Below are 12,500 nucleotides of genomic sequence, written 5' to 3' on the forward strand. Positions count from 1 at the left end.
GAATTGTTGGAGAGGGCACACAATTCCCAAACAGGCGGAATATTTTGAAGTCTGAACTGTTTGAATCGGATGAAAAATGTGGGAGTTGTGGAACTAAGAACGTCCCATTGATTTTTCCCAACATTTGGGTAATTTCGGGAAAAGCGGGAATTTTTTTGGAAAATGGTAAACAACTTAAATGGTCTGAATGACTTGAATTGGTTGGTGTTGGAGAAATGTTGAAGTAGTAACATGTTGCATTGGAAAACTGTATTACGGAATTCCTGGAATTTCGGGGAAAACCGGGAATTTTTCAGTTGAAAAAACAACTTTGTTTTTTTGTCCTGATTAAGAGGAATGTTTTGACGGGGGAACGATTGAAATGCGTTGAAAAATGTGGAAGGAGTAGTCGCCAGAAAACAAGGTGGAAATCGGGCTTTGGAAAACCAGGAATTCTGGAAAATCCTGGAATTTTTTTGAACTTGGAAAAAAAGGTAGTTTAAGTTTCCAGAATAGTGGAATGTGTTGAAGGTGGAATGGTTTGAATCGGTTGAGAAATGGTGGAAGTTTGGAAAAATGGTCAATTCATTTTGAATGTGAAAAATGACCCGGGAATCTGGGCATTTTTGGAATTAGTCAAGGGAAAGCCCGCGGTTCCCGAATAGGCTGAACAGTTTGAATCGGGTGAAAAATGTGGGAGTTGTGGAACTTTGAAGAACGTCCCATTGATTTCAATGAGAATTTCCCAAAATTTGGGTAATTTTGGGAAAAGCGGGAATTTTTTGGAAAATGAAAAAAATCAGAAATGGTCTGAATGACTTGAATTAGTTGGTGTTGGAGAAATGTTGAAGTAGTAACATGTTGCATTGTAAAAATGTATTACGGAATTCCTGGAATTTCGGGGAAAACCGGGAATTTTGTTTTTTTTTGTCCTGATTAAGAGGAATGTTTTGACGGTGGAACGGTTGAAATGCGTTGAAAATTGTGGAAGGAGTAGTCGCCAGAAAACAAGGTGGAAATCGGGCTTTGGAAAACCAGGAATTCTGGAAAATCCTGGAATTTTTTTGAACTTGGAAAAAAAGGTAGTTTAAGTTTCCAGAATAGTGGAATGTGTTGAAAGTGGAATGGTTTGAATCGGTTGAAAAATGGGGAAATGGTGGAAGTTTGGAAAAATGGCCAATTCATTTTGAATGTGAAAAATGACCCGGGAATCTGGGAATTTTTGGAATTAGTCAAGGGAAAGCCCGCGGTTCCCGAATAGGCTGAACAGTTTGAATCGGGTGAAAAATGTGGGAGTTGTGGAACTTTGAAGAACGTCCCATTGATTTCAATGGGAATTTCCCAGAATTTGGGGAATTTTGGGAAAAGCGGGAATTTTTTGGAAAATGAAAAAAATCCGAAATGGTCTGAATGACTTGAATTAGTTGGTGTTGGAGAAATGTTGAAGTAGTAACATGTTGCATTGGAAAACTGTATTACGGAATTCCTGGAATTTCGGGGAAAACCGGGAATTTTGTTTTTTTTTGTCCTGATTAAGAGGAATGTTTTGACGGTGGAACGATTTAAATGCGTTGAAAAATGTAGAAGGGGTAGTCGCCAGAAAACAAGGTGGAAATCGGGCTTTGGAAAACCAGGAATTCTGGAAAATCCTGGAATTTTTTTGAACTTGGAAAAAAGGTAGTTTAAGTTTCCAGAATAGTGGAATGTGTTGAAGGTGGAATGGTTTGAATCGGTTGAGAAATGGTGGAAGTTTGGAAAAATGGTCAATTCATTTTGAATGTGAAAAATGACCCGGGAATCTGGGAATTTTTGGAATTAGTCAAGGGAAAGCCCGCGGTTCCCGAATAGGCTGAACAGATTGAATCGGGTGAAAAATGTGGCAGTTGTGGAACTTTGAAGAATGTCCCATTGATTTCAATGGGAATTTCCCAAAATTTGGGTAATTTCGGGAATTTTTTGGAAAATGGAAAAAAATCAGAAATGGTCTGAATGACTTGAATTAGTTGGTGTTGGAGAAATGTTGAAGTAGTAACATGTTGCATTGGAAAACTGTATTACGGAATTCCTGGAATTTCGGGGAAAACCGGGAATTTTGTTTTTTTTGTCCTGATTAAGAGGAATGTTTTGATGGTGGAATGATTGAAATGCGTTGAAAAATGTGGAAGGAGTAGTCGCCAGAAAACAAGGTGGAAATCGGGCTTTGGAAAACCAGGAATTCTGGAAAATCCTGGAATTTTTTTGAACTTGGAAAAAAAGGTAGTTTAAGTTTCCAGAATAGTGGAATGTGTTGAAGGTGGAATGGTTTGAATCGGTTGAAAACTGGGGAAATGGTGGAAGTTTGGAAAAATGGCCAATTGATTTTGAATGTGAAAAATGACCCGGGAATCTGGGAATTTTTGGAATTAGTCAAGGGAAAGCCCGCGGTTCCCGAATAGGCTGAACAGTTTGAATCGGGTGAAAAATGTGGGAGTTGTGGAACTTTGAAGAACGTCCCATTGATTTCAATGGGAATTTCCCAAAATTTGGGTAATTTTGGGAAAAGCGGGAATTTTTTGGAAAATGAAAAAAATCAGAAATGCTCTGAATGACTTGAATTAGTTGGTGTTGGAGAAATGTTGAAGTAGTAACATGTTGCATTGGAAAACTGTATTACGGAATTCCTGGAATTTCGGGGAAAACCGGGAATTTTGTTTTTTTTGTCCTGATTAAGAGGAATGTTTTGACGGTGGAATGGTTGAAATGCGTTGATAAATGTGGAAGGAGTAGTCGCCAGAAAACAAGGTGGAAATCGGGCTTTGGAAAACCAGGAATTCTGGAAAATCCTGGAATTTTTTTGAACTTGGAAAAAAAGGTAGTTTAAGTTTCCAGAATAGTGGAATGTGTTGAAGGTGGAATGGTTTGAATCGGTTGAAAACTGGGGAAATGGTGGAAGTTTGGAAAAATGGCCAATTGATTTTGAATGTGAAAAATGACCCGGGAATCTGGGAATTTTTGGAATTAGTCAAGGGAAAGCCCGCGGTTCCCGAATAGGCTGAACAGTTTGAATCGGGTGAAAAATGTGGGAGTTGTGGAACTTTGAAGAACGTCCCATTGATTTCAATGGGAATTTCCCAAAATTTGGGTAATTTTGGGAAAAGCGGGAATTTTTTGGAAAATGAAAAAAATCAGAAATGCTCTGAATGACTTGAATTAGTTGGTGTTGGAGAAATGTTGAAGTAGTAACATGTTGCATTGGAAAACTGTATTACGGAATTCCTGGAATTTCGGGGAAAACCGGGAATTTTGTTTTTTTTGTCCTGATTAAGAGGAATGTTTTGACGGTGGAATGGTTGAAATGCGTTGAAAAATGTGGAAGGAGTAGTCGCCAGAAAACAAGGTGGAAATCGGGCTTTGGAAAACCAGGAATTCTGGAAAATCCTGGAATTTTTTTGAACTTGGAAAAAAGGTAGTTTAAGTTTCCAGAATAGTGGAATGTGTTGAAGATGGAATGGTTTGAATCGGTTGAAAAATGGGGAAATGGTGGAAGTTTGGAAAAATGGCCAATTCATTTTGAATGTGAAAAATGACCCGGGAATCTGGGAATTTTTGGAATTAGTCAAGGGAAAGCCCGCGGTTCCCGAATAGGCTGAACAGTTTGAATCAGGTGAGAGATGTGGGAGTTGTGGAACTTTGAAGAATGTCCAAGAATTTCCCAAAATTTGGGGAATTTCGGGATTTTTTTGAAAATGGTAATAAAAAAAAAAAATGGTCTGAATGAGTTGGAATGGTTAGTGTTGGAATTTTTAAAACCGATTGAGAAATGTTGAAGTAGTAACATGGGAAATTGAGAAATGGTATTCTGGAATTACTGGAAAACCGGGAATTCTTCCAGTTCAAATAACAACTTAGTTTTTTTGGCCTGATTAAGAGGAATGTTTTGACGGTGGGACGGTTGAAATGTGTTGAAAAATGTAGAAGGGGTAGTCGCCAGAAAACAAGGTGGAAATCGGGCTTTGGAAAACCAGGAATTCTGGAAAATCCTGGAATTTTTTTGAACTTGGAAAGAAGGTAGTTTAAGTTTCCAGAATAGTGGAATGTGTTGAAGGTGTAATGGTTTGAATCGGTTGAAAAATGGGGAAATGGTGGAAGTTTGGAAAAATGGCCAATTCATTTTGAATGTGAAAAATGACCTGGGAATCTGGGAATTTTTGGAATTAGTCAAGGGAAAGCCCGCGGTTCCCGAATAGGCTGAACAGTTTGAATCGGGTGAAAAATGTGGGAGTTGTGGAACTTTGAAGAACGTCCCATTGATTTCAATGGGAATTTCCCAGAATTTGGGTAATTTTGGGAAAAGCGGGAATTTTTTGGAAAATGGAAAAAAATCAGAAATGGTCTGAATGACTTGAATTAGTTGGTGTTGGAGAAATGTTGAAGTAGTAACATGTTGCATTGGAAAACTGTATTACGGAATTCCTGGAATTTCGGGGAAAACCGGGAATTTTTTTTTTGTTGTTGTCCTGATTAAGAGGAATGTTTTGATGGTGGAATGATTGAAATGCGTTGAAAAATGTGGAAGGAGTAGTCGCCAGAAAACAAGGTGGAAATCGGGCTTTGGAAAACCAGGAATTCTGGAAAATCCTGGAATTTTTTTGAACTTGGAAAAAAAGGTAGTTTAAGTTTCCAGAATAGTGGAATGTGTTGAAGGTGGAATGGTTTGAATCGGTTGAAAAATGGGGAAATGGTGGAAGTTTGGAAAAATGGCCAATTCATTTTGAATGTGAAAAATTACCCGGGAATCTGGGAATTTTTGGAATTTGTCAAGGGAAAGCCCGCAGTTCCCGAATAGGTTGAACAGTTTGAATCGGGTGAAAAATGTGGGAGTTGTGGAACTTTGAAGAACGTCCAAGAATTTCCCAAAATTTGGGGAATTTCGTGATTTTTTTGAAAATGGTCAAAAAAACTTAAACGGTCTGAATGAGTTGGAATGGTTAGTGTTGGAATTTTTCAAATCGGTGGAGAAATGTTGAAGTAGTAACATGGTGAATTTAGAAATAGTATTACGGAATTCCTGGAATTTTGGGAAAACCGGGAATTCTTCCAGTTCAAATAACAACTTTAGTTTTGACGGTGGGACGGTTGAAATGCGTTAAAGTGTGGAAGGAGTCTTACCAGAAAACAAGGTTGAAATCGGGCTTTGGAAAACCAGGAATTCTGGAAAATCCTGGAATTTTTTTGAACTTGGAGAAAATGTAGTTTAAGTTTCCAGGATGGTGGAACGTGTTCAAGGTGGAATGGTTTGAATCGGGAAACCGGGAAATCTGGGAATTTTTGGAATTTGTCAAGGGAAAGCCCGCGATTCCCGAATAGGCTGAACATTTTGAATCGGGTGAAAACTGTGGGAGTTGTGGAACTTTGAAAAATGTCCAAGAATTTCCCAAAATTTGGGGAATTTCGGGATTTTTTTGAAAATGGTCAAAAAAACTTAAATGGTCTGAATGAGTTGAAATGGTTAGTGTTGGAATTTTTCAAATCGGTTGAGAAATGTTGAAGTAGTAACATGGTGAATTGAGAAATAGTATTACGGAATTCCTGGAATTTTGGGAAAACCGGGAATTCTTCCAGTTCAAATAACAACTTAGTTTTTTTGGCCTGATTAAGACGAATGTTTTGACGGTGGGACGGTTGAAATGCGTTAAAGTGTGGAAGGAGTAGTTGCCAGAAAACAAGGTTGAAATCGGGCTTTGGAAAACCAGGAATTCTGGAAAATCCTGGAATTTTTTTGAACTTGGAAAAAAGGTAGTTTAAGTTTCCAGAATAGTGGAATGTGTTGAAGGTGGAATGGTTTGAATCGGGAAACCGGGAAATCTGGGAATTTTTGGAATTTGTCAAGGGAAAGCCCGCGATTCCCGAATAGGCTGAACAGTTTGAATCGGGTGAAAAATGCGGGAGTTGTGGAACTTTGAAGAATGTCCAAAAATTTCCCAAAATTTGGGGAATTTCGGGATTTTTTTGAAAATGGTCAAAAAAACTTAAACGGTACGAATGAGTTGGAATGATTAGTGTTGGAATTTTTCAAATCGGTGGAGAAATGTCGAAGTAGTAACATGGGAAATTGAGAAATGGTATTACGGAATTACTGGAAAACCGGGAATTCTTCCAGTTCAAATAACAACTTAGTTTTTTTGGCCTGATTAAGACGAATGTTTTGACGGTGGGACGGTTGAAATGCGTTAAAGTGTGGAATGAGTAGTTGCCAGAAAACAAGGTTGAAATCGGGCTTTGGAAAACCAGGAATTCTGGAAAATCCTGGAATTTTTTTGAACTTGGAAAAAAGGTAGTTTAAGTTTCCAGAATAGTGGAATGTGTTGAAGGTGGAATGGTTTGAATCGGTTGAGAAATGGTGGAAGTTTGGAAAAATGGTCAATTCATTTTGAATGTGAAAAATGACCCGGGAATCTGGGAATTTTTGGAATTAGCCAAGGGAAAGCCCGCGGTTCCCGAATAGGCTGAACAGTTTGAATCGGGTGAAAAATGTGGGAGTTGTGGAACTTTGAAGAACGTCCCATTGATTTCAATGGGAATTTCCCAAAATTTGGGTAATTTTGGGAAAAGCGGGAATTTTTTGGAAAATGGAAAAAAATCAGAAATGGTCTGAATGACTTGAATTAGTTGGTGTTGGAGAAATGTTGAAGTAGTAACATGTTGCATTGGAAAAATGTATTACGGAATTCCTGGAATTTCGGGGAAAACCGGGAATTTTGTTTTTTTTTGTCCTGATTAAGAGGAATGTTTTGACGGTGGAACGATTGAAATGCGTTGAAAAATGTGGAAGGAGTAGTCGCCAGAAAACAAGGTGGAAATCGGACTTTGGAAAACCAGGAATTCTGGAAAATCCTGGAATTTTTTTGAACTTGGAAAAAAAGGTAGTTTAAGTTTCCAGAATAGTGGAATGTGTTGAAGGTGGAATGGTTTGAATCGGTTGAGAAATGGTGGAAGTTTGGAAAAATGGCCAATTCATTTTGAATGTGAAAAATGACCCGGGAATCTGGGAATTTTTGGAATTAGTCAAGGGAAAGCCCGCGGTTCCCGAATAGGCTGAACAGTTTGAATCGGGTGAACAATGTGGGAGTTGTGGAACTTTGAAGAACGTCCCATTGATTTCAATGGGAATTTCCCAAAATTTGGTTAATTTCGGGAAAAGCGGGAATTTTTTGGAAAATGGAAAAAAAAAAATCAGAAATGGTCTGAATGACTTGAATTAGTTGGTGTTGGAGAAATGTTGAAGTAGTAACATGTTGCATTGGAAAACTGTATTACGGAATTCCTGGAATTTCGGGGGAAACCGGGAATTTTTGTTTTTTTGTCCTGATTAAGAGGAATGTTTTGACGGTGGAACGATTTAAATGCGTTGAAAAATGTAGAAGGGGTAGTCGCCAGAAAACAAGGTGGAAATCGGGCTTTGGAAAACCAGGAATTCTGGAAAATCCTGGAATTTTTTTGAACTTGGAAAAAAGGTAGTTTAAGTTTCCAGAATAGTGGAATGTGTTGAAGGTGGAATGGTTTGAATCGGTTGAAAAATGGGGAAATGGTGGAAGATTGGAAAAATGGCCAATTCATTTTGAATGTGAAAAATGACCCGGGAATCTGGGAATTTTTGGAATTAGTCAAGGGAAAGCCCACGGTTCCCGAATAGGCTGAACAGTTTGAATCGGGTGAAAAATGTGGGAGTTGTGGAACTTTGAAGAATGTCCAAGAATTTCCCAAAATTTGGGGAATTTCGTGATTTTTTTGAAAATGGTCAAAAAAACTTAAACGGTCTGAATGAGTTGGAATGGTTAGTGTTGGAATTTTTCAAATCGGTGGAGAAATGTTGAAGTAGTAACATGGTGAATTGAGAAATAGTATTACGGAATTCCTGGAATTTTGGGAAAACCGGGAATTCTTCCAGTTCAAATAACAACTTAGTGTTTTTGGCCTGATTAAGATGAAGGTTTTGACGATGGGACGGTTGAAATGCGTTAAAGTGTGGAAGGAGTAGTTGCCAGAAAAAAAGATGGGAACCGGGCTTTGGGAAACCAGGAATTCTGGAAAATCCTGGAATTTTTTTGAACTTGGAGAAAATGTAGTTTAAGTTTCCAGGATGGTGGAACGTGTTCAAGGTGGAATGGTTTGAATCGGGAAACCGGGAAATCTGGGAATTTTTGGAATTAGTCAAGGGAAAGCCCACGGTTCCCGAATAGGCTGAACAGTTTGAATCGGGTGAAAAATGCGGGAGTTGTGGAACTTTGAAGAATGTCCAAGAATTTCCCAAAATTTGGGGAATTTCGGGATTTTTTTGAAAATGGTAAAAATAACTTAAACGGTCTGAATGAGTTGAAATGGTTAGTGTTGGAATTTTTCAAATCGGTTGAGAAATGTTGAAGTAGTAACATGGGAAATTGAGAAATGGTATTACGGAATTACTGGAAAACCGGGAATTCTTCCAGTTCAAATAACAACTTAGTTTTTTTCGCCTGATTAAGACTAATGTTTTGACGGTGGGACGGTTGAAATGCGTTAAAGTGTGGAAGGAGTAGTTGCCAGAAAACAAGGTTGAAATCGGGCTTTGGAAAACCAGGAATTCTGGAAAATCCTGGAATTTTTTTGAACTTGGGAAAAAAGGTAGTTTAAGTTTCCAGAATAGTGGAATGTGTTGAAGGTGGAATGGTTTGAATCGGGGAAACCGGGAAATCTGGGAATTTTTGGAATTTGTCAAGGGAAAGCCCGCGATTCCCGAATAGGCTGAACATTTTGAATCGGGTGAAAAATGTGGAAGGTGAGGCGCGCCAAAACCTGGAGAAGAAGAAGTTGAAGAAGTTTAATAAATACATGAATTTTGGTGTAGAAAACCATGGAGCATTCACACAAAAACCATTAATACCGAAAAATTGGTGCAGTTGAGTACTGGTGTCGATTCTCAGGTACCAGGAATTGGTCAAGTATCGGTTCAGATGTGACTGGTACCCATCCCTACTCTGATTCAGTTTCTACAAGAACATGTTCAAGGTCTTGGTGTCCAGTTGCTTTAAGGTGAGATTCCTTGTCCAGTTCCAGAGAAAAACGACGAGTACCTGCTGGCCAGGTTTCGAGGGGACGGCGTCCGGTACAAAGCCAAGCTGATCGGCGTCGACGACGTTCCCGAGGCCCGAGGAGACAAGATGTGCCAGGACTCCATGATGAAACTGAAGGTGACGACAACGTGGCATGGAAAACGGGATTGTGGTTTTGATGGTGTGCGGTTTTCTCCCAGGGGATGGCGGTAGCTGCTCGCTCACAAGGGAAGCACAAACAGAGAATCTGGGTCAACATTTCGATGTCCGGCATCAAGATCATCGACGAGAAGTCCGGAGTGGGTTCTGTGTTTTTCTTCCCAGTGGTCGCGGCCCGCATGTCTTTCACTAACGAGAGCATTCCCCCCCCCCTCCAGGTGATTGAACACGAGCACCTGGTGAACAAGATCTCCTTCATCGCCCGGGACGTGACGGACAACCGGGCCTTTGGATACGTGTGCGGCGCCGAGGGCCAGCATCAGTTCTTTGCCATCAAGACTGCGCAACAGGTAGGGATGGGTGCTGAATTCGGTACTTTTTATAGGCATCAACCGAATTCCATCGGTACAACCGGGTATTGATCCACGTGAAATCCAACGGTGCCATATTTTGTTGGGACGTCACGTCCAGTTTCAGACCTGACAACGGACTCTAAGTAATGTTGCAATATTCAACACCAACAAAGCAAGTATGCTTGGTAGAAAACGCTCTCAAGTAAAGTAAGGCTCGACTCTTCCCAAATGCACCAGCTTGGACTTGTCATAGACAGGCTACTATTAGCATTAGTTATTTTACATGGCGATTTCAACAGAGTATGCGGTAACGGACTGTCTGATTGTGGCGGTCCGCTCCCTGTGTGATCAGTGTCAGAGCTTGGTCCGCATTGCCGGCAGTGAGTCGGACCACTTTCCAGTGAGTTGTCGGACTCCGTCAAGGCTGCCCTTTGTCCACCGATTCGGTTCATAACTTTTATGGACAGAATTTCTAGGCGCAGTCAAGGCGTTGAGGGGATCCGGTTCGGTGGCTGCAGGATTAGGTCTCTGCTTTTTGCAGATGATGTGGTCCTGATGGCTTCACCTACTCAGTGGCCTAGTGGTTAGAGTGTCCGCCCTGAGATCGGTAGGTTGTGGGTTCAAACCCCGGCCGAGTCATACCAAAGACTATAAAAATGGGACCCATTACCTCCCTGCTTGGCACTCAGTATCAAGGGTTGGAATTGGGGGTTAAATCACCAAAAATGATGCCCACTGCTCCCCTCACCTCCCAGGGGGTGATCAAGGGTGATGGGTCAAATGCAGAGGACAAATTTCACCACACCTAGTGTGTGTGTGACAATCATTGGTACTTTAACTTTAACTTTAACTTCATCTGGCCAGGATCTTCAGCTCTCGCTGGATCGGTTCGCAGCCGAGTGTGAAGCGACTGGGATGGGAATCAGCACCTCCAAGTCCGAGTCCATGGTTCTCGCACCGGAAAAGGGTGGAGTGCCATCTCCGGGTTGGGGAGGAGATCTTGCCCCAAGTGGAGGAGTTCAAGTACCTCGGAGTCTTGTTCACGAGTGAGGGAAGAGTGGATGGTGAGATCAGTGCGGCGTCTTCAGTAATGTGGACGCTGTATCGATCCGTTGTGGTGAAGAAGGAGCTGAGCCGGAAGGCAAAGCTCTCAATTTACCGGTCGATCTACGTTCCCTTCCTCACCTATGGTCATGAGCTTTGGGTTATGACCGAAAGGACAAGATCACGGGTACAAGCGGCCCAAATGAGTTTCCTCCGCCGGGTGGCGGGACTATCCCTTAGAGATAGGGTGAGAAGCTCCGTCAACCGGGAGGAGCTCAAACTAAAACCGCTGCTCCTCCACATGGAGAGGAGCCAGATGAGGTGGTTCGGGCATCTGGTCAGGATGCCACCTGAACGCCTCCCTAGGAAGGTTGTTTAGGGTACGTCCGACCGGTAGGAGGCCGCGGGGAAGACCCAGGACACGTTGGGAAGACTATGTCTCCCGGCTGGGCCTCGGGATCCCCCGGGAGGAGCTGGACCAAGTGGCTAGGGAGAGGAAAGTCTGGGCTTCTCTGCTTAGGCTGCTGCCCCCGCGACCCGACCTCGGATAAGCGGAAGAAGATGGACGGATGGATTTCAACAGCTCGGAATTTGGTCATGAGAAGAACATCTCAGACAAATGTTACAATCAAACGCTGGTCTGTAAAAAAAAAAAAAAAAAAAAAAGCACAATACTTACAGTATTAACACTTTGTAGGGTTCAACATATCACAAAAAAAGCTACTTCCAAGTTAAATATATCACAGATAGCCTACACAGTACTGCCTTATAAGGTCTTGGAAGTGCAACTGCGTTACGATGTAACGAGAAAACGAGATACAGTAACAGCTCATTTTTAAATGTTCATCCATCCATCCATCTTCTTCCGCTTATCCGAGGTCGGGTCGCGGGGGCAGCAGCCTAAGCAGGGAAGCCCAGACTTCCCTCTCCCCAGCCACTTCGTCCAGCTCCTCCCGGGGGATCCCGAGGCGTTCCCAGGCCAGCCGGGAGACATAGTCTTCCCAACGTGTCCTGGGTCTTCCTCGTGGCCTCCTACCGGTCGGACATGCCCTAAACACCTCCTTAGGGAGGCGCTCGGGTGGCATCCTGACCAGATGCCCGAACCACCTCATCTGGCTCCTCTCGATGCGGAGGAGCAGCGGCTTTACTTTGAGCTCCCCCCGGATGACAGAGCTTCTCACCCTATCTCTAAGGGAGAGCCCCGCCACCCGGCGGAGGAAACTCATTTCGGCCACTTGTACCCGTGATCTTGTCCTTTCGGTCATAACCCAAAGCTCATGACCATAGGTGAGGATGGGAACGTAGATCGACCGGTAAATTGAGAGCTTTGCCTTCCGGCTCAGCTCCTTCTTCACCACAACGGATCGATACAGCGTCCGCATTACTGAAGACGCCGCACCGATCCGCCTGTCGATCTCACGATCCACTCTTCCCTCACTCGTGAACAAGACTCCGAGGTACTTGAACTCCTCCACTTGGGGCAAGATCTCCTCCCCAACCCGGAGATGGCACTCCACCCTTTTCCGGGCGAGAACCATGGACTCGGACTTGGAGGTGCTGATTCTCATCCCAGTCGCTTCACACTCAGCTGCGAACCGATCCAGTGAGAGCTGAAGATCCTGGCCAGATGAAGCCATCAGGACCAAATCATCTGCAAAAAGCAGAGACCTAATCCTGCAGCCACCAAACCGGATCCCCTCAACGCCTTGACTGCGCCTAGAAATTCTGTCCATAAAAGTTATGAACAGAATCGGTGACAAAGGGCAGCCTTGGCGGAGTCCAACCCTCACCGGAAACGTGTCCGACTTACTGCCGGCAATGCGGACCAAGCTCTGACACTGATCATACAGGGAGCGGACCGCCACAATCAGACAGTCCGAAACCCCATACTCTCTGA

General features: G+C 42.6%; 1 protein-coding gene across 4 annotated transcripts in view; it reads left to right on the forward strand.

Annotated features, from left to right (window-relative positions):
* The window catches only part of dab2 (DAB adaptor protein 2), a 113,587-nt gene that overhangs the window by 37,914 nt on the left and 63,173 nt on the right, over positions 1 to 12,500 (forward strand). For all 4 annotated transcript variants that reach the window (XM_061966347.2, XM_061966348.2, XM_061966349.2 and 1 more), the window contains exons 3-5: positions 9,046 to 9,185; positions 9,248 to 9,346; positions 9,425 to 9,556. In XM_061966347.2, coding sequence (XP_061822331.1) covers positions 9,046 to 9,185; positions 9,248 to 9,346; positions 9,425 to 9,556 — 371 coding nt within the window. The remainder of the gene's footprint in view (positions 1 to 9,045; positions 9,186 to 9,247; positions 9,347 to 9,424; positions 9,557 to 12,500) is intronic.

This window comes from Nerophis lumbriciformis, linkage group LG11, assembly GCF_033978685.3.
Source record: "Nerophis lumbriciformis linkage group LG11, RoL_Nlum_v2.1, whole genome shotgun sequence".
Taxonomy (NCBI): domain Eukaryota; kingdom Metazoa; phylum Chordata; class Actinopteri; order Syngnathiformes; family Syngnathidae; genus Nerophis; species Nerophis lumbriciformis.